At 45.4% G+C, this 19,848-nt stretch overlaps 1 protein-coding gene across 1 annotated transcript; it reads right to left on the reverse strand.

Annotated features, from left to right (window-relative positions):
* Positions 1-2,652: 2,652 nt before the first annotated feature.
* LOC308235272 (uncharacterized protein) lies at positions 2,653-6,525 on the reverse strand (the record flags this gene model as incomplete). Its single annotated transcript, XM_080644033.1, has 3 exons — positions 2,653-4,880; positions 6,114-6,237; positions 6,469-6,525. 3 exons carry the CDS (start codon positions 6,523-6,525, stop codon positions 3,394-3,396), a joined length of 1,668 nt encoding a protein of 555 aa, XP_080500159.1. The 3' UTR covers positions 2,653-3,393.
* Positions 6,526-19,848: the final 13,323 nt, after the last annotated feature.

The following is a 19,848-nucleotide window of genomic DNA, read 5'->3' on the forward strand; positions in this document are numbered from 1 at the left end:
TCCTCTCTCTTCTAGCCTGTTCTTCACCTGAGAAATTTTGAGAAAAGCTGAGAACCCAAACTCACACTTTGTCCCGCTTTTGTTCACAGCCATTGATGGCAGCAGCTTCCTGAAAATGAAGTAAAACTCCTCACACACCTTTGCTTCATCTTCCTTGTTGCCTTTAGGCATAAAACAGGCCAAGGTTTCCCCAATCCTCCCTCCTCAGTCACACCACCACGGCCTTACACGGTGGCTTTTCAGCCTGTCACCCTCACCCACCCAGTCACACCATGTGGCACCCTAAGGAACTCACTGTTCCGGCGCTGAGACCTGGGCTGCAGGACGGGACAGGCACCCACACCCAAGGCTGGAGGGAAAATGGGGTGAGGCCGGGTTGGACTCTGGAAGCAGAAAGTAGCTTGGAAGGCACGGAGGACTCAATTGCTGCCTGTTGTGACTCAACCAGCCTCAGACACACCCTGCACTGTGGGGACACTGCCTCTGAGGCCCCGGGACGCAGCACTGGAGCCTCTGATTCTGTGAACACACTGCAAAGGTCAAATTCACCACCAGGAGAAAGATGCTGGAAATCAAGCTCCAACCAATGAGCACAGGGATAATGCGCCTCTCCTGGGCTTTCATTGGCTAAACCCAGCCATCCTTAGCGCATGGCCCTTTGGGTAATGTAGCAATCTAGCCTCATGTGTGGCATTAGATCCCAGTCACTCCCTGACCATTGAGAATATTGTTCTGGGGCGCCCAAGTGGCACTGGGAACTGACAACTTAGGTTTTAGGGGCTGGCCACAGGTTTCTGGGGAGTGTTGTCTACAAAACTGAACTCTTGTTTAGAAACATTATTTCAGATTCCGTGATGCTTAGAATGCTCCCTCAGGTGAAAAGTATTATTTCAATTATTCCTGAAGACTACAAATCTAAATGGATAAATATATGTAAAGGTATTTTAATTGAATTTTACAGAGAGACGGAGAGAAACACAGACTGGCTGCCTCCTACATGACTCCTAATGGGATGCAGCCCATTACCACAGCAGGTGCCCGCAAATAAGAACTGAACTGGCAATCTTTCTGTGGATGGGACTATGCTCAACAAACTGAGCCACTGAGCCTGGATTTTTTTTTTTTAAACATCAAAATACAACATTATTAAAAGAAAAAGCAGGCTATGAGGCAATATATGTAATCCTATCCTATTCGTTTAAAATGAATATTTGGAAGAATACATAGACCAAAACATTGATAGTTCCTACATTGTCTCTATGTCTGTGGTCAGTACACACTGGGACGTTAAGGAGCTAAGAGTTACTACAGGTGCCAGGCCCTGGATTCAATGCTTTCCCTACATTATTATTTCATTTAATCCTCTCTGCAACCTGAGGTGGTTTAACCATCTATTAAATGGGGAGGAAATCCAGGCTCAGAGACTCAATATAAATTGACTGATTGTAGAGTTAATAAAGGCAGGGCTGGAAGTCAAACCCAGGTGTCTCCAACAACAGAGCTCTGGCTTCTAATGTTAGGCTCTGCTGCCTCCTAGAGGGCAGAATAGGGGATGCGTTCCCATTAGGACAGGCTATGTTATGGTGGGTAACAATCAGCCCCAAAGTTTTAGTGGCTTAGAGTAAAGAAGGTATCTTTCCTGTTCATAGCACATGAACACCCTGGTTCTCCTGGAATCAGGATAAAGGAGCAGCCAACATGTAGGTTCCTGTTGGGTGTTATCAGAGATGGACAGAGAGGGTGGCCCGTCTCACTGGTCCCAGACTCTCCTGTTAGAAGTGACAGGCTGGACTTCCACCACATTTCCTTGGTCAAAGCATATCACTGGCTGCAGCCAACATCAGGGTCAGTAGCAAAAGCTGACCTACTTGATGGCCCCCTCTTTTGGGGGACTGTGCAGGGGCAATAGACAGGAGTGGGGATTGGTAGGAAATGACAGTGTAAGTCAGTCAGGATGCTTTCCTTTCTCCTCTTCCACCTAGACTTTGTCTCCGAGCTGCACAAAACCCAACATTCATAGAAGTGAACTTCAAAAAAAGGAGGTTGGCCATAACTGGTTTGGCTGAATGGATAGAGCGTCGGCCTGTGGACTCAAAGGTCCCAGGATTGATTCCTGTCAAGGGCATGTACCTGCATGTAATCATGTTGAGACCAACCCTCTCCTGCTGGGAAGGCTTGTATTGCAGAATGTTCTCCCCATTGAAAATACACAGCACCCTTTCCTGGAAAACGCATGCAACCTGCAGGATGGCAGGGAAGTGAGGGTGGGGAGGGTGTGTGTTTTCTGGATGGAGACAGAAGAACCCTGGCCAGCTCTTCTCAGGCAGACACAGAACCCCAATACCTCCCAGCGGCCTGCCTCGGGCTCCTCTCTGCCAGATCCTGGGCAGGACACAGCATGCCCAGCTCCTGGGCAGGACACAGCATGCCTGGGCAGGACACAGCATGTCGAGCAAAGGAAGGAGAGAGTGAGGAAAGGTGGGCTGTGCCGGCAGAGCCCCATCTTAGAGAAGAAGGGTGGATGGATTTTTTTATTTTTTTTTGAGAGGGAGAGAGTGGGAGGGGGATGAAAGAGAGAGAAACATAATGACTGGAAGCCTCCCACACCAGCCGAAATGGTGGGCTGGGGATCAAATGTGCAAAATACAACCAAAGAGTCATGTGGTCTTTATTTCAAGGCCTTGGGCAGTAATGCAAAGAAAATTGTACAAAAAGGATTCTCTGCCATGAATCTATCCTTTCTGAAGCACAGAAAGTTTGAGATCCCCACAATATCTGTTAAGTCTACATGCTGACAGATCAAAATTGTGCTTTCAAAGCAACACAGCAGTGAAAAGAACCAACAAATTTAAAGGTACAAAAGCAAAATCACATTTACAAAAACATCATATACCAGAGCAGTGTACAGCAATCAGTTTGCAGCAATTCATCACAGTATAAGGTGAGAGCCACAATGTCCCTGAAAGAGGTAGCACTTCTTAGCTGAGAATGGGGTTTTGGACGAATCCTGGGTCAGGTGAATTTCCTAGTCAGAGAGAAAGGAATGAAGATCCTGCCAAGAGCTCAGAGTCTTCATAATTCACTTAAGCACAAGGGAGAACACAGAATTCCTTTTCCCTGAGCACGCAGGGGTGGTGACTGATGCACACTGTTCAAATGAGCCAGGTGGTAGAGGAGGTCACTTCAGCCACAATCACTCGCAGTGACATCAATGAGGTAGGAGTCCTCAGAAGTTAGCAAGTGCAATGCAGCTCCTTCAAGCCTCACTTGTACCTCAAACTTATGAGGAATTGCGCACAGTGTATGTTCAGATAAAAGGGGTTTATATTCAGGTACATGGATTTAAGTCTCCTTCAGTGCTGTAGTGAGAAAGATAAACCATCCCCGGCACAGTTAAGGCTTTTCTCCAATGTGAACTCTCAGATGTCTGACAAGGTTAGGTTTGCAGCGAAAAAATTTCCCACATTTACTACACTCATATGGCTTTTCTCCGGTATGCACTCTGTGGTGTTGAATGAGGGTAGACTTTTCCCTAAAGAACTTCCCACAATCACTACATTCAAAAGGTTTTTCGCCAGTGTGAATTTTCTTATGTTCAGAGAGGTGACAGCTTCTCCTGAAGGACTTTCCACAATCAGTACACTCATAAGGCTTTTCTCCAGTGTGAACTCTCTTGTGGTCAAGGAGGTTAATATTGTAGCTAAAAGACTTCCCAGAGTCAGTACACTCATAGGGTTTTTCTGCAGTGTGAACTCTCTTGTGGTTAATGAGATTACTATTGTTCCTAAAGAATTTCCCACAATCAGTACACTCATAGGGTTTTTCTCCAGTGTGAACACGGTGGTGTTCAGTGAGTTGAGAGCTTTGCCTGAAGGACTTCCCACAATCACTACACTGATATGGCTTTTCTCCAGTGTGAACTCTCTTGTGGTTAAGGAGATTACTATTGCTCCTAAAGAATTTCCCACAATCAGTACACTCATAGGGTTTTTCTCCAGTGTGAACACGGTGGTGATCAGTGAGGTGAGACCTTTGCCTGAAGGACTTTCCACAATCACAACACTGATATGGCTTTTCTCCAGTGTGAACTTTCTTGTGGTTAAGGAGCACATTATTGCTTCTAAAAGATTTCCCACAATCAGTACACTCATAGGGCTTTTCTCCAGTGTGAACACGGTAGTGTTCAGTGAGGTGAGACCTTTGCCTGTAGGACTTCCCACAAACAGTGCACTCATAGGGCTTTCCTCTAGTGTGAATTCTTCCATGTTGAATGAGGTTAAAGCTTCCTCTAAAAACTTGCCCACATTTGTTACTGTCATAGTTCACTTCTCCAGAGCAGGAACCCTGAAGCTGAACAACTTTCTGGTTGTGGCTGCCTAATTTTTCACAGTCACAAGTCTGCTGAAGATTTTTTCCACCAAAATATTCCTGTGAAATCTCACTGCCCCTGTGTGGCTCCTCAGTGTTGAGAGGGGCCTGGTGCTGGAAAAGCTCTGACATGGCTGAGAAGACTTTCCCAACTTCCCTATTAGTTGAAGGCACCCAAGGTAAGTAGAAGCTGCACCTGGTCACAAACGAGGCCCTGTCCATAGCTTCTTTCCAGGGCTTCTCTCCACTGGCTTCCCTCTGTTGTTGGGGAGGGTTTGCACTGAAACAGAAGTCTCTCACACATGCATCACTGAAGAAGCCTTTCTGCACAAAGTCCGCTGCTTGTGACTCAGTCAGGTGCAGAATATCTTTTAACACTGAGACACACCGCTTACAAAGATGGGTCCTCTGGGTTGCTGGAGCTGCCTTAGAAGCCCTGACCTGTGACTCTCCTTGTACAGATATGGTCTTCTCAGGACAGACCTCCTCATCATCCGTTTTATGCCAGCAACCTGAAAACAGAGAAATGAGGAGGAACTGATTGTTGACTGTTGTGACAGGGGATGTCCCATTGCTACAGCATTATGCATATTATACATGGGTTCTATGCAATTGTCTGAAAATAACAGATGTTCAGGAAGGATTAATAAGAAGCTGCTGTGAAGGTCTGCACCTTTGAAGGTCACAAAACAGGGAAGACCTCACCAGAAACATGACACACACATGGCAAGGACCACATGAAAGAGAAGATGCATCTCCAGCTCAGTCTTCTGCTAAGAGTGCTCAGCAGGGCTGGTCTGCTGCTGACAGGGGCAAGCTGTGCAGAAGGTTGGTTATGTCTTATTCCAAGTAAAATTCAATAAATGAGTAGCAGGGGTTCGAGGACTACTTAAGCATGTATGTGCACCTCATAACACATGTGCAGGTCCATGTAGGAAAATACTGCAGAGGGAGCAGTGCAGAGGGACAGGTGATGCAAAAAAGTGACAAAGGTGAAGGTAGCCAAACGCCAGGAAGTCACAGATGAAATGCAAGTCAGCAAGTGTCAAGTATGGAAAAGAGAAGGCAGAAATGGGGTGCAGTCAGTGGTGCCTGCCCCTAAACACTGTTGGGAATTAGCTGGTTCATGGTATCATCTGACCACCACCATTATGTCATACCTTCCCCCCAGTTGTCACTCAGTATGGCCAGACCTCCTCTGAGACCATCTTGCATGTTCACCATAAGAGCAAACCAGATTTCTCCCTGAATCTTCTACTCTACCAATGCATAAACCCTAAATATTCCAAGTATTAATGAACGACAACAGAGGAGAGCAGCCTGCTTTGTCCTAGAGCATTTTGGCCCCAATAGTACTCAGGTAAGGTAATAATACAAGGAACAACTGAAGAAGGTCTTACAAGAATAGCTCATGGTTAATGTATGTGAAGCACATAACCAGGCACAGGCGGTCATAAAACACCTTTCCCTAGAGGAAGGGGGAAGAAGGGAATAAATTTGGATATTGTCACCCTCCCAGGGAGAGGAAGAGGAAGATGGGACCCGTTAAGCTGCCTGTACAACTCCCGATTCCCAGACACTTTCTGCACTTTTTGAAGCAATGGGGGTTAGGGATGTTCCTGGAGTCCATTGGTAAGGGCTCTCCCCACAGCTCAGCTCCAGTAGCCACAGCACATTTGACAAGACAGGGGCAGAAATCAGCAGAACACTCACCACAGAACATTGGGACAATGTGAAGCTCTTACCTGCAGATGAGACAATTGCAAACACTTCCAGCATCACATCGCAGTACAGAAGTCTCTGAGCCTCATCAAGGAGCCCCCACTCCTCCTGGGAGAAGGCGATGGCCACGTCCTCAAAGTTCATAACCTGTCGTAATGGGCACAGTTCAGTCCATGATCAGCTTCTCTCCTAGGCTTTACTTTCGTCATAGGTCCCACTCTCCATAACCATCTGCTCCCTCCACTCCTCACATCACAGAAAATAGCAGGCCTTGCATCCACCAGAGTCACTCTCTCCTTATATTCCTACTCATACTGTGTCTTCCCACAGCAATAAAGCAGATGCCCAGATTGATTATACCTGACCTCAGGGCCTCACATTGAGGGTCAATGCAATGGTTGTCACCAATATAGGGTACGGGTAAATGTTGGCCATGAGCAGAGATGTGAGTGCTTTGACACTGGTCTTGTGGGGCAATATTCTTGTTATCCAACACATTCTTCCTCCAAGTACCGAAAAACATGGCATGACTCGTCATACTTTTGATTCCATCCTAGGGTGCTGAAGCCAACACTTTGTGCTACCTGTTCCACATAATTCTTTGTATCCCACTTCTCTCATGCAGCTTCATTCCCAGAGTCACAGCTTCAAAGACAACACATATATGCCAAGAAGAGGAGGGGATGTTTTCTAATCAGCTTCTTTTCTTTTCTTTTTAATATATTTTATTGTGTGTTTTTTTCACAGAGAGGAAGTATGAGGGAGAGTTAGAAACATCAATGAGAGAGAAACATCAATCAGCTGCCTCCTGCACACCCCCTATTGGGGATGTGCCGGCAACCAAGGTACATGCCCTTGACCGGAATCGAACCTGGACCCTTCAGTCCGCAGGCCGACTCTCTATCCACTGAGCCAAACCGGTTAGGGCCTAATCAGCTTCTTTTCAACATTCTAACTCACCTCCTCTGTAATGTATTTGTCTCTTACCCTTCTCCCTTCCCCAAGCCAGTAGAGATTTTCAAGCCCAGTTGACACATTGCATTCTTATTGATCACTGAATCAGCCCAACAACAACAGGCACGTGTGCACCTATATGAAACCTAAATTCTGGACCTGGCATGTAGCCCCACAACACCTGTCTTTTCAGGAATTACCCTAAAATTCCCCATGTTGTATCATCCAGTAATCACCAGAAATGGAGTCAACCTAATTCCCTCTATGTCAATATCAGGGATCTGTGGCCATGAATTCACACTCCCTCTCGAAGAGCACATCACTCCTTCTCCCACACCTCTCTCACACCTGCACTCCCGTAGCCCCAGCTCCCATAGGCATCTCCTTGGTCTTAGTCATTACTCAGCATGTGTGTTCCAGAGAATGCATGGCAAGTTCAAACAGTATCACGTACTAACATGACTCTGATTGCCCACACCCAAGACACAGCCCTCAGTTCTGCTATGAAGGCCTCCCTCCCAACTTTTTTCCTTCAACCTCGCCTATTGAGAACCACATCAGATCTCAGTTATCCAGAGCCCACCTCTACTGCTGCTGCACCTGATGTCCCTTCTCCACTCACAGCCCTCAGTACTCAAGTCCCACTGCCTATGGCCCTCTACCCCATGCCCAGTGAGTCTCACAGATGCCCACTCAGGCCCATAAGCAAATCAACCAAACTGGATTCAACACACCAGGTCACACAAAGGGTCACAAGAAATCCTGGTGAGTATTTAAGACAGCGGTTCTCAACCTGTGGGTCGCAATCCTGTTAGGGTCAAACGACCCTTTCACAGGGTTCGCCTAAGACATCCTGCATATCAGATATTTACATTCCGATTCATAACAGTAGCAAAATTACAGTTATGAAGTAGCAACAAAAATAATTTTATGGTTGGGGGTCACCACAACATGAGGAACTGTATTAAAGGGTCACGGCATTAGGAAGGTTGAGAACCACTGGTTTAAGAAGTAAATACCCACCAGCCACAGTCCCACCATTTTTGTATTACTCTTCTACCTCCAATTAATAATAATAGTAAAAAAAAGGTGGTCTACAACTCCTCCTTGGTCCACACTCCTTACTATTTTTTTAAGTAGTCTTCATCTTGAACTATTCCTCAGAGTTCCAGATGGTCATGAACTGGGCTCTGAAATATCTCATACCCTAATAGGAAAAAATAAAAGATTTCATATTCCTCATGAACATGACTGTTCCCACTATGAATTTCTCCATGTCAGTTGATGGTGCTTTCATACCTTCAGGTGCTAAATTCAAACCTTCACATCATCTCTGATTCTTACCCCTCTCTCCAATCCTCCAAATTAAAAAATCCAGGTGGCCACACCTAAATCACTGATCCATGATGGAACTGCTTCTTCCACATCCACAACCACCGCTGTGCTCCAGGTACCGTCACACTCACCAAGACCATCACAGCAGCTTCCATCCTAGTCTTCCTCCCACCGTCCTCACCCCCATATTGTGCATCATGCTGCAGTCACAGGAGTCTAATGAGACCTGGGACACATCACCTGCTCTACTGCTCCAATGACCCCAATGATCCCATCACCAGTAGAACAGAAACCCAAGTTGTCACAGCTCCTCTGGACTTGATTCCTGTCCCACTGTTTCCAGTCCTTATTTTTAAACACTGCACACCTGCTCATCCCGGAATCAGCTTAGTCTTCACTTCAACCCTTTGCACATTCTGGAACCCATGCATGGAAGGACCTATCACCCACAATTCACTGGATGCCAAAATCAGGTGCCACTCATGTGACCCTTGACCTGGACTTAGCATTCTGGGCTTGGTGTCCCTTCAAGGTCCCCAGGTCCAAGGTCCTCCGAGAAGAGCGGCTGGACAGTCCCAGGACCCCACAACTCAGAGGCCACGATAGTGTGAGTCCCTGACATCAGCCCCACAGCCCAGCCCCTCAGCGGCTCTGCACCTGCAGGAACCTGTGGGGACGGAAGGCCTGTGGAGGGCCTGGCACCCACCGCCAGGACCCAGGGGCTCAGGCTGCTCAGGGCCCTGGCCCAGCCCTGGGGCCGGTGATGCCCGCACCCCTCGGGGCTCAAGGTCCCTCTGTGGTTCCCACCGCCCACAGCCCCGTCCCCTGAGGAGGAAGGGACGCTCCTCCCGGAACCGCCTCTCCTCCTCGCTGTCGCCTTTAGACACAAACAGGCCTGGGCTCCCCACCTCCCGGCTCAGCCCCCCACGGCCTTCCCCGGGGCATCGCAGCCCGTCGCCCTCCTCCCCTCACACCCTGCGTCCCCCACGGGCACTCACTGCTCTGGGCGCTGCCACCTGGGCTGCGGGGCCTGAGCGGCGCCGGCCCCGAGGCTGGAGGGCCGATGGGGTGACGCCGAGTGAACTCTGTCAGCGGAGAGGAGGCGGGAGGCACGGGGACCCCAGTCCCGCCGGTTGGGGGTCACCCAGCCTCGGACTCACCCTGCCCAGCGGGACGCTGCCTCCCGCACCTCCTCCCACTCGCCACCAGAGCGCTGACGCTGTGAGTCTGTGAACCCACAGAAGAGGCCAAAATGGCCGCCAGGAGGAGGACGCAGGAAGTCCCGCCCTAACCGGATGTGCAGGCACCGAAATGGTCCTTCCATCCTCTTACTCCAGCGCAATGCTTTCTGGGTAATGAAGTTTTCCCAAATACCCAGCCAATGGCCCAGGTGAGTAGAGGTGTTGAGGCAGCGCAAGTGGTGCCGGGAGAGAAAAAATGGGGCTGGAGGTCTGGGTGACCGGCACCCACTGACCGATCTCTGAGGGGAGGGGAGGGAGACCTGGAATAGATCCACCAAAGAATGGCTATACAGGGGAAATGGGGACTTCTGTAATACTACCAACAAAAACACATACAGATATTAAAAACAAACCTTTTTTTAAATCCTATAGCCCAGCTGGTGGGGCTCAGTGGTGGACCATCGACCTATGAACCAGGAGGTCATGGTCACGGCACATACATGGGTTGCAGGCACAATTCCCAGAGAGAGGGGAGGGACAGGAAGCAGCCTATTAGTAACTCTCTCTCATCATTGATGTTTCTCTCTCTTCCTCTTCCTTCCTCCGTAAAATCAATTTAAAATATTTTTTAAATGTGTGCTTTAAATCAATGGTACTTAAACCAAACTTTAAAACAGGTTTAAAACTTGAGGATCCCAGTAATTTTACTGTGTTGTTAGGAAAGTTCTAGAGCAGCCGAAACCGGTTTAGCTCAGTGGATGGAGCGTCCGCCTGCGGACTGAGGGATCCCGGGTTCGATTCTGGTCAAGGGCATGTACCTTGGTTGCGGGCACATCCCCTGTGTGTGTGTGTGTGTGTGTGTGTGTGTGTGTGTGTTTAGGAGGCAGCTGATCGATGTTTCTCTCTCATCAATGTTTCTAGCTCTCTATCCCTCTCCCTTCCTCTCTGTAAAATATCAATAAAATATATTTTTAAAAAAAGAATGTTCTAGAGCATATGTGTTGCTACTGTATGAGTTTGTTGGAAATAAAATACAATGATGTGCTAGTGAAAGATCTCATCACATCCGTGTCCAATTCTATCATTCTGGAAGTTTAAAACTGACCATGCTGACAGTACTTATGCCAGGGAAATTCACAAATGCTACAATCCTAGACTTCACTTAATGTATTAATGAATGCTTAGACTTAAATAAGAGTGGCTCTGAATGCTACCAATGCAGATTAAATGTATATGTATCTACACTAATAAAAGACAAAGATGCAAATAGACTATACCAGCTGATCAGTAGTGAGTATGCAAATTAACCCAACAAAATGGTGGGTTAATTTAGATACGCAGGCATGGAGCGAAGACTGAACACTGAAGAATGAAGGCTCCACTGCGGCTGGATCCAAGCCTTAAGGCTGATGGCTTGGCCCCGCTGTGGCCCTGGTCCCGGGTGCCAGAGGGAAACCGGTGCCGGCAGACAGGGGAAGGAAGGCCTATTGCATAAATCTTCGTGCAACGGGCCTCTAGTATGCTGTAAGTTTGCTTAATTTGTACATAGCAATTACAACTGAGTAAAAGGATTTTCCTGCCAGCATTCAAAACCTATGGTTGAATATGGCAAAGGAGTCACTTGAGTCACTGAGGAATGAGGGAAATTTAAGCAGATGTTGCAGATGCTGCACAGTCCTCCTTCGGTTAAAATAATCCATTTATTTAGACAATTTTAAAAAGATTCTCAGCAGACGTTCTAATAAAGCAGATAAATACAGTGCAAATAAATGTATGAAAAAATATTCACCATAAACAATTCTTAGGTAGATGGAATTAAAACGAAAACGAGTTAACATTATATGCATTTCCAGGGTTTCTATCTGAAAAGAGTAAGCATTGTATGCCCTTGCAGGGCAGCAGAAAATTGGAATTTTTATATTCTGTGGGTTAGGGGGAAGCCAAAGGGAATGACCATTTTGGGTCACAGTTCTGCATATCTTAAATATAAAACACTCACCTACACAACAGTTTGATAAGTAAAACACATGTCTATGTAGAGAACTGAATGCACACATTCCCAGGAGATTTATGTATAATGCCCCAAAACCTGGAAATAACAAAAAACATAGACCAATAGAAAAAGTGATTATTCATGGAATACAGCACTACTCAGAAATAAGTAAATTATCTTTTCCTACAAGCATTTGTGTTGAATCTCAAAATGACTGTGTACATCGAGTAAACCAGTCTTTTTTAAAGAGTACACTCCAAGTAGTGCCTATAAAATTATGAACAATATGAACCATTTTATTGTAAAAAAGGAAAATCCATGACTGCAGGGCCAAAAATGTCAGAAAGAACGATTATAACAGCATATTAAGAAAATGTAGGATGTGGCAAAAGTAGGTTTAGAGTTCATGGTATGGAAAATAATATATTAACTAATAATAATGATGATAATAATAATAATAATGATACAGGAATAGACTCTGCCCAGACCAGTGTCCTCAGTTGGCTGGGTGACATTTCAGTGAGTGAACAGTCTCTAGTTTAATTCCGGGGCAGTCCACATTCCCAAATGGATCTCAGTAGGGGGCCTGCAGGAGGCAGCAGATCTATGTTTATATCTGTCTTCTCCCCTCTTAATGTCTCTCTCCCCAATAAGAATAAAAGTATTTTTTTAAATTTCTTTAAAAGAATAATCTCTGTGTTCTCTCAACTTACAACTGTAAGCCTATTGTTGCCCCACCCTGTGTAGGAGTTACAGGTGGTGTATGTCACATGTGACAGTTTCACAGCTTTATCTCTAGGTCAGGGCTCACCAAATAGCACACATGAGAAAGGTGCACTTTGTTGGATGTCAGTTCTCATTTCCTGGTGGACCAGCCTTGCCTCAGTGGCAGAAAATGTTCTCAAGTAGGGAAGACTATTGCCATTGGAACCAACAGGAATGCTGACTGGGACTGATTACAGCCTTATCCTTCCTCTAGCTTTGAGGTCTTGCCTGTTGAGCAACAACCTTGAGGTGAATATTCTAGATGGTCCAAGGGAATCCTGACGAGGTGAATTTTCTGCCTAAAAGATTTTCCACATTCTCTAGAAAAACATTAGATTATTTTCTCTGCCATTGATTCCATCTAAAGGAAATAGTGATGGAGGTCCTCAGAATGTAATCAAAGATCATACAAGACACAGGTCCCAGTGTAATTTTGGACTTATGTCCAGAAGAGGCACTTTTCATCTAGTTTAACTGTAGCGTCTGCTATGAATATGCAATCAGTGTCTCTGTCCCAATACTAATTCCACCTCAGGCTTACAACAAATGACACCAGCCAACGAAATCTCACAAATCATGATGCAATGCCTCTTTGGAGCATGTGAACAGTAGTTCCCCTAAACATTGCTGACACATATGTAATACATACTGCGAACAGAGAATATAATTCATATTGTTCACAGGAGCACAATAGAAGGCCACCAGTTCAGGGCGACCATTGACCTCTACAATATAAGAGGCACCAGACAGCACATTAGAACCACAAAGTCATGCACACTCTCTCTCAAGGCCTTGGTCGGCAACACAAAATCAGCCAATATTGAACAAAGAGTGACTTTCTGACATGCAGCTCTACCGTCCAAAGCACAGAAAGTTTGGGACCCCACCATATCTGTTCACCTGTACATGCTGACAGATCACAACATTCCTTTCAATCATCCCAGACTCTCAAGTGTTGAACGAGGAAAGATTTGTAGCGAAATGATTCCCCACATTCAATACACTCATGAAGACCTTTTTTTGTGTGAACTCTGTGGTGTCGCATGAGAGTAGAGATTCTGCTGAAAGATTTCCACATTCACTGCGCTCATCAGGTTTTTCTCCAGCGTGAACTCTGTGGTGTTTAGTGAGGGAAGACCTTACATGGAAGGACTTCTGACATTCACTACACTCATAGGGTTTTTCTCCAGTGTGAATTCTGTAGTGTTTAACGAGGTTAGAGTTCTCATGGAAGCACTTCCCACAATCACTACATTGATATGGACCTTTTTCCAGTGTGAACTCTCTGGTGGATAATGAGGTGACTTTTGTGCCTAAAAGATTTCCAACATTTACTACACTCATAAGGTTTTTCTCCAGTGTGAAGTCTATGGTGTCGAATGAGGTTAGAGATTTGACCGGAGCACTTCCCACAATCACTACATTGATGCAGCTTTTCTCCAGTGTGAACTCTTTTATGGGTAGAGAGCTCATAATTGCACCTAAATAATTTTCCACATTCACTACATTTCCAAGGTTTTCCTCCAGTGTGAACTCTTTGCTGTTGAATGAGAGTAGAGCTACTAATTAAGGACTTCCCACATTCGCTACACTCATACGGTTTTTCCCCAGTGTGAACTCTCTGGTAAATAAGGACGTGATTGTATGCCTAAAAGATTTTCCACATTCACTACACTTCTATGGTTTTTCTCCAGTGTGAACTCTTTTGTGCTTAGTGAGTTGAGAACTTTAATGAAAGGACTTCTCACATACACTGCACTCCTAAGGTTTTTCTCCAGTGTGAACTCTGAGGTGTTTAGTGAGGGAATACCTCACACGGAAGGACTTTCCACATTCACTACACTCATACGGTTTTTCTCCAGTGTGAATTCTGTAGTGTTTAAAAAGGCTATAGTTGTCTTGGAAGTACTTCCCACAATCACTACATTGATACGGCTTTTCTCCATTGTGAACTCACTGGTGGATAAGGAGGTGACATTTCTGCCTAAAATGTTTCCCACATTCACTGCACTCATAAGGTTTTTCTCCAGTGTGAACTCTGTTGTGTTTAGTGAGGGTAGACCTTTGATGAAAGGACTTCCCACATTCACTGCACTCATACAGTTTTTCTCGAGTGTGGATTCTGTAGTGTGTAATGAGGCTAGATTTTTGACTGAAGAACTTTCCACAATCACTACAGTGATATGGTTTTTCTCCAGTGTGAACTCTCTGGTGGATAAGGAGGTGAGTGTTCTGCCTAAAAGATTTTCCACATTCACTACATTTATAAGGTTTTTCTCCAGTGTGAACTGTGTAGTGTTTAATGAGGTTAGACTTCTCATGGAAGCACTTCCCACAATCACTACATTGATATGGCTTTTCTCCAGTGTGAACTTTGTTGTGTTTAGTGAGGGTAGACCTTTGATGAAAGGACTTCCCACATTCACTACATTTGTAAGGTTTTTCTCCAGTGTGAACTCTGTAGTGTGTAATGAGGCTAGATTTTTGACTGAAGAACTTTCCACAATCACTACATTGATATGGTTTTTCTCCAGTGTGAACTCTCTGGTGGATAAGGAGGTGACTGTTCTGCCTAAAAGATTTCCCACATTCACTACATTTGTAAGGTTTTTCTCCAGTGTGCACTCTCTGGTGGATAAGGAGGTGATTGTTCTGCCTAAAAGATTTCCCACACTCACTACATTTGTAAGGTTTTTCTCCAGTGTGAACTCTGTAGTGTTTAATGAGGTTAGAGTTCTCATGGAAGCCCTTCCCACAATCACTACATTGATATGGCTTTTGTCTAGTGTGAACTCTGTTGTGTCTAGTGAGGGTAGACCTTTGATGAAAGGACTTCCCACATTCACTGCACTCATACAGTTTTTCTCGAGTGTGGATTCTGTAGTGTGTAATGAGGCTAGATTTTTGACTGAAGAACTTTCCACAATCACTACATTGATATGGTTTTTCTCCAGTGTGAACTCTCTGGTGGATAAGGAGGTTATTCTTCTGCGTAAAAGATTTCCCACATTCACTACATTTGTAAGGTTTTTCTCCAGTGTGAACTCTGTAGTGTTTAATGAGGTTAGAGTTCTCATGGAAGCACTTCCCACAATCACTACATTGATATGGCTTTTCTCCAGTGTGAATTCTCTGGTGGAAAAGGAGGTGACCTTTCTGCCTAAAAGATTTCCCACATTCACTACACTCATAAGGCTTTTCTCCAGTGTGAACTCTGTGGTGGTAAAGGAGGTTAGACCTTTGACTGAAGCATTTCCCACAATCACTACACTGATGCGGCTTTTCTCCAGTGTGAACACTCTTGTGGGAGAAGAGCTCATAATTGTGCCTAAATGATTTTCCACATTCACTACATTTGTAAGGCTTTTCTCCAGTGTGAACTCTGTGGTGTTTAGTGAGGGAAGACCTTTGATTGAAGCACTTCCCACAATCACTACACTGATGCGGCTTTTCTCCAGTGTGAACTCTCCTATGTCTATTGAGGTTAAAGATACATGAAAACACTTTCCCACATGTATTACACTTATCATTGACTTCTCCAGAGCAGACGCCCTGATGTTGCACAAGGTTCTGGATGTGGTAGGCAGCTTTTTCACATTCATCCCACTGGTGATGCCTTTTTCTATTGAGAAATTCCTGTGAAATGTCACTACGACTGTGTGGGTCCTCAGTGTCAAGAGGGGCCTGGTGCTGGAGAAGCTGTGAGATGGCTGGGAAGTCTTCCCCAACCTCCCTACTAGTTGAAGGCAGCCCTGATAAGTAGAAGATGAAGTTGGTCACAAATGAGGCCTTGTCCACAGCTTCTTTCCAGGGTTTTTCTCCCCTGGCATCCCTCTGTTGATGGGGAGGGTTTGCACTAAAACAGAAGTCTCTCACACATGTGTCACTGAAGAAGGCTTTCTGCTCAAAGTCTGCTGCTTGTGACTCAGTCAGGTGCAGAATATCTTTGAACACAGAGAAACACCTCCCACAGAGATGGGTCCTCTGAGTTACTGCATCTGTCTTAGAAGCACTGACCTGTGACTCTCCTTGTACAGATACACTCTGCTCAGAACAGGCCTCCGCATCATGCGTTTTATGCCAACAACCTGAAAACAGAAAAATGGTGATGAAATGAATATCGACTGTGGTGACAGGGAGAAGTGTCATTACAAAAGTGTGTTACCCATAATATATTGGTTCCATGCAATTGTCTGACAGTAAAATATCTGAAGGAAATATTGATAAGATGCTGCTTTGAATATCTGGGCCTCTGAAGATCACCATACAGGGAAGACCTCAAACAAAATATGAAACAAACATGGCAAGCACCACAAGGAACAGAAGCTGGATCGTCTGCTCATGGGTCTGCTAACAGTGCACAACAGGGCTTGTCTTCTGGTGACATGGGCCAGCTGTGCAGAAGGTTGCTTGCATCTAATTCCACGTAAAATTCAAGAAACAAGAAGCTTGTGTCAGGGTCTAGTGAAGCATGTGTGTGAACCTCATAACACATATGCAGGTCAATATTTGACAATACTGCAGAGCGAGCAGTTCAGAGGAACAGGTGATGTAAAAGGGAAAAAAGGGGAAGGAAACCAGAAACCAGGAAGGCACAGATTAAAAGACAAGTCAGGGAACTCTCAGGCATGGGAATGAAATGGTAGAAATGAGCTGTTGCCAGCGGCACTTCAACCTAAAGTCTGTTGGACATGAGCAGTTACCTGGTATGATCAAAAACCACCCTTATTTCATACCTCCCCCAGATTCCAACTCAAGAGGACCAGGGAACTCTTTATATCATCCTACGTGTTCACCCTGTGAAAAATCAAGGTTCTCCTTGCACCTTCTCCTGTACAAGCACACAAAACACAAACATTCTGAGTATTAGTGAAGGAAAACAGAGATGAGTAGCCAGCACTGACCCAGAGCCAGACAGCATGCAATAGTATTCAGGGAACAGAATATTACAAACCATGAAAGGAGGTCTTTAAGTACCGCCAATGGTTCAAGCAAGTAAAGACCATAACCTGGCACAGTCAGTCACAAAGAGCCTGTAGCTGGAGGAATGGTGAAGATGGAAGCCATGGATGTGGACACAGACAACCTCCCAGAGAGAGAAAGTGCAAGCTGAGCCCATTGAGTTGTTTGTAACAATCCTGACTCCAAGACACTTCCTGCACCATTTAAGGCTCATGGAAGTGAGGGATATTCATGGAGTCCTTTGCTCAGGTCTCTCCAAATTACTCAGCACTCTCAGCCACAGCACATTAGACAGGACAATGGGGAAAACAAGTACAGCCCATGGTCTGGCTGTGAGAGCTATATCCAGAGAAGAAAGGAAGAGAGGATGTCACCACCGGACACTAGGAGAGATGTGAAGGTCTTACCTACAGATGAGACCAGTGCAAAAACTTCTACCATCATCTTGCAGTATAGAAGTCTCTGAGCCTCATCAAGGAGCCCCCACTCCTCCTCAGAGAAGGTGATGGCCACGTCCTCAAAGTTCATCTCCTGTCACAATTGGCACAGTTCAGTCCATGATGAGTTTCTCTCCTAGGATCTTATGTTCATAATACTCCCCAACATCCACATCCACCAGCTCCCTTGACTACTCTCATCAGAAAAGATACCAGGCCTTGGTCCCATCAAAGTCTCTCTCCTTCTGTTCCTACTGATGCTGTGTCTTCCCCACTCAATAAGGGCAAATGAGCTTGTAGATGATACCGGTGCTCTGGAGCTCACATGCAGCCTACACCCATTTTCCATACAGTGGGTGTCATGAACATAGTGTGGGGAGACATGGTATCCATAATAAGAGTGTGAGTGATTTGATACTGTTCTTGACTTGCAGTAACCTTGTTGTGTCCCGATTCAGGGTATCACAAGGTTATGGTATCACACTTCAACCTTTTGAATCCAATCCCAGGGTGCTGAGGCCATCACTTTGCACTACCTGCTGCACATAGTTCTTTGAACCACACTTCACACACAGCTGCATTCCCAGAGGCACAACGTCAAAGGGAACACAAATGTGCTGTGATGAGCAGTTTATTTCCTAATCATCTTCTTTTCCAAAATTCTAACCCACTACCTCTGTAATGTATTTCTCTCTCATCCTTCTCCCCTCTCCATGCCAGTGGATATTTTCAAGCCCAGAAGACACTGATGTATGCTATCTCATTCCTATTGATCACTGTAACAGCCCTCAACAACAAAAGGCAGGAGTGCACATAAATTTCACTGAAGCTCTGGGCCAGGAATGTACCACCACAACATGCCCTCTTTTCAGGAATTAACCTGACATTCACCATATCATATTTCCAGACATCACCAGAAATGGACTCAAACTTCATTCCCTCTTATGTCAATGTCAGGGCCATTTAACTATGAAAGCACATGAGTACACCAAGGGCACATCACGCTTTCTCCCACACCTATCTCACACCTGCACTCCCACACCCACAGCACTCAGGGTGATTTCCTTGACTTCCTACTCATTACTCAGCATGTGTGGTATAGTAAATGCTTGACAAATTCAAACAGGATTAAGTTCTACACCAACTCTGAGAGTCCACACTCATTGAAGCAGCCTTGAGTTCTGCTATGAAGGCCTCCCTCCCTGATTGTGTTTTCCTTCAACCTCAATTACTGAGAACCACATCAGATCTGAGATATCCAGAGGCCACCTCCGCTGGTGCTGCACCTGATCTCGCTTCTCCAGTCACAGCCTTTAGCACTCAAATCCCATCACCTAACGCCCTCTAGCCCATGCCCAGTGAGTCTCACAGATACCCACTCATGCCCCTAAGCAAATCAACCTGATTGAGGACAACAGCTCAGATTAAAGCTCAATCAAAATCCTGGTGTGTGTTTAACCCGTGAATATGCAACAGCTGCAGTCTCATCTTGTTTGACTCACTCTTTGGTCTCCAATTTAAAAAGAAAGAAAATGATCCACAACCACACCCTGGTCCGTACATTCCCAACTACATTTTAGAGAAGTTTTTATTCTGAACTGCTCCTCAGAGTTCCAGATGCTCATGAACTACTCCCTGAAATATCGGTAACCCTAACAGGTAAAATATAAACGTTTTGGTATCCCCAATGAACATTACAGTTCCCACTATGACTATCTGCATGTCAGCTGACAGGGTTCTTCCATACCTCCCGTTGCCAAATGCAAACCTTCACATCATCCCTGACTCTTACCTCTCTGTCTACATCCAAATTAGGTAATCCAGGTGGCCACACCAAAAACACTAATACAGAATTCAACTGCTTATTTCACCTCCACAGCCACTATCATGGGCCAGTTACCAGAAAATTCATCAAGACTATTACAACAGCTTCCATCCTAGTCTTTCTACCACCTACATCCCATCTATAGTTCATCATGCTGCAGCCACAGGAGGTCCCACCTGCCTCCATTGCTCCAAATATCCCAACACCTATAGAATAGATTTCCAAATTGTCACAAAGCTGCTCAAGACCTGACTCCTGTCCCATTGTTACCATTTCCTAATTAAAAGGAAAAAACGGGGGACACCA

Source organism: Plecotus auritus, assembly GCF_963455305.1.
Source record: "Plecotus auritus genome assembly, chromosome: 10".
Lineage (NCBI taxonomy): Eukaryota > Metazoa > Chordata > Mammalia > Chiroptera > Vespertilionidae > Plecotus > Plecotus auritus.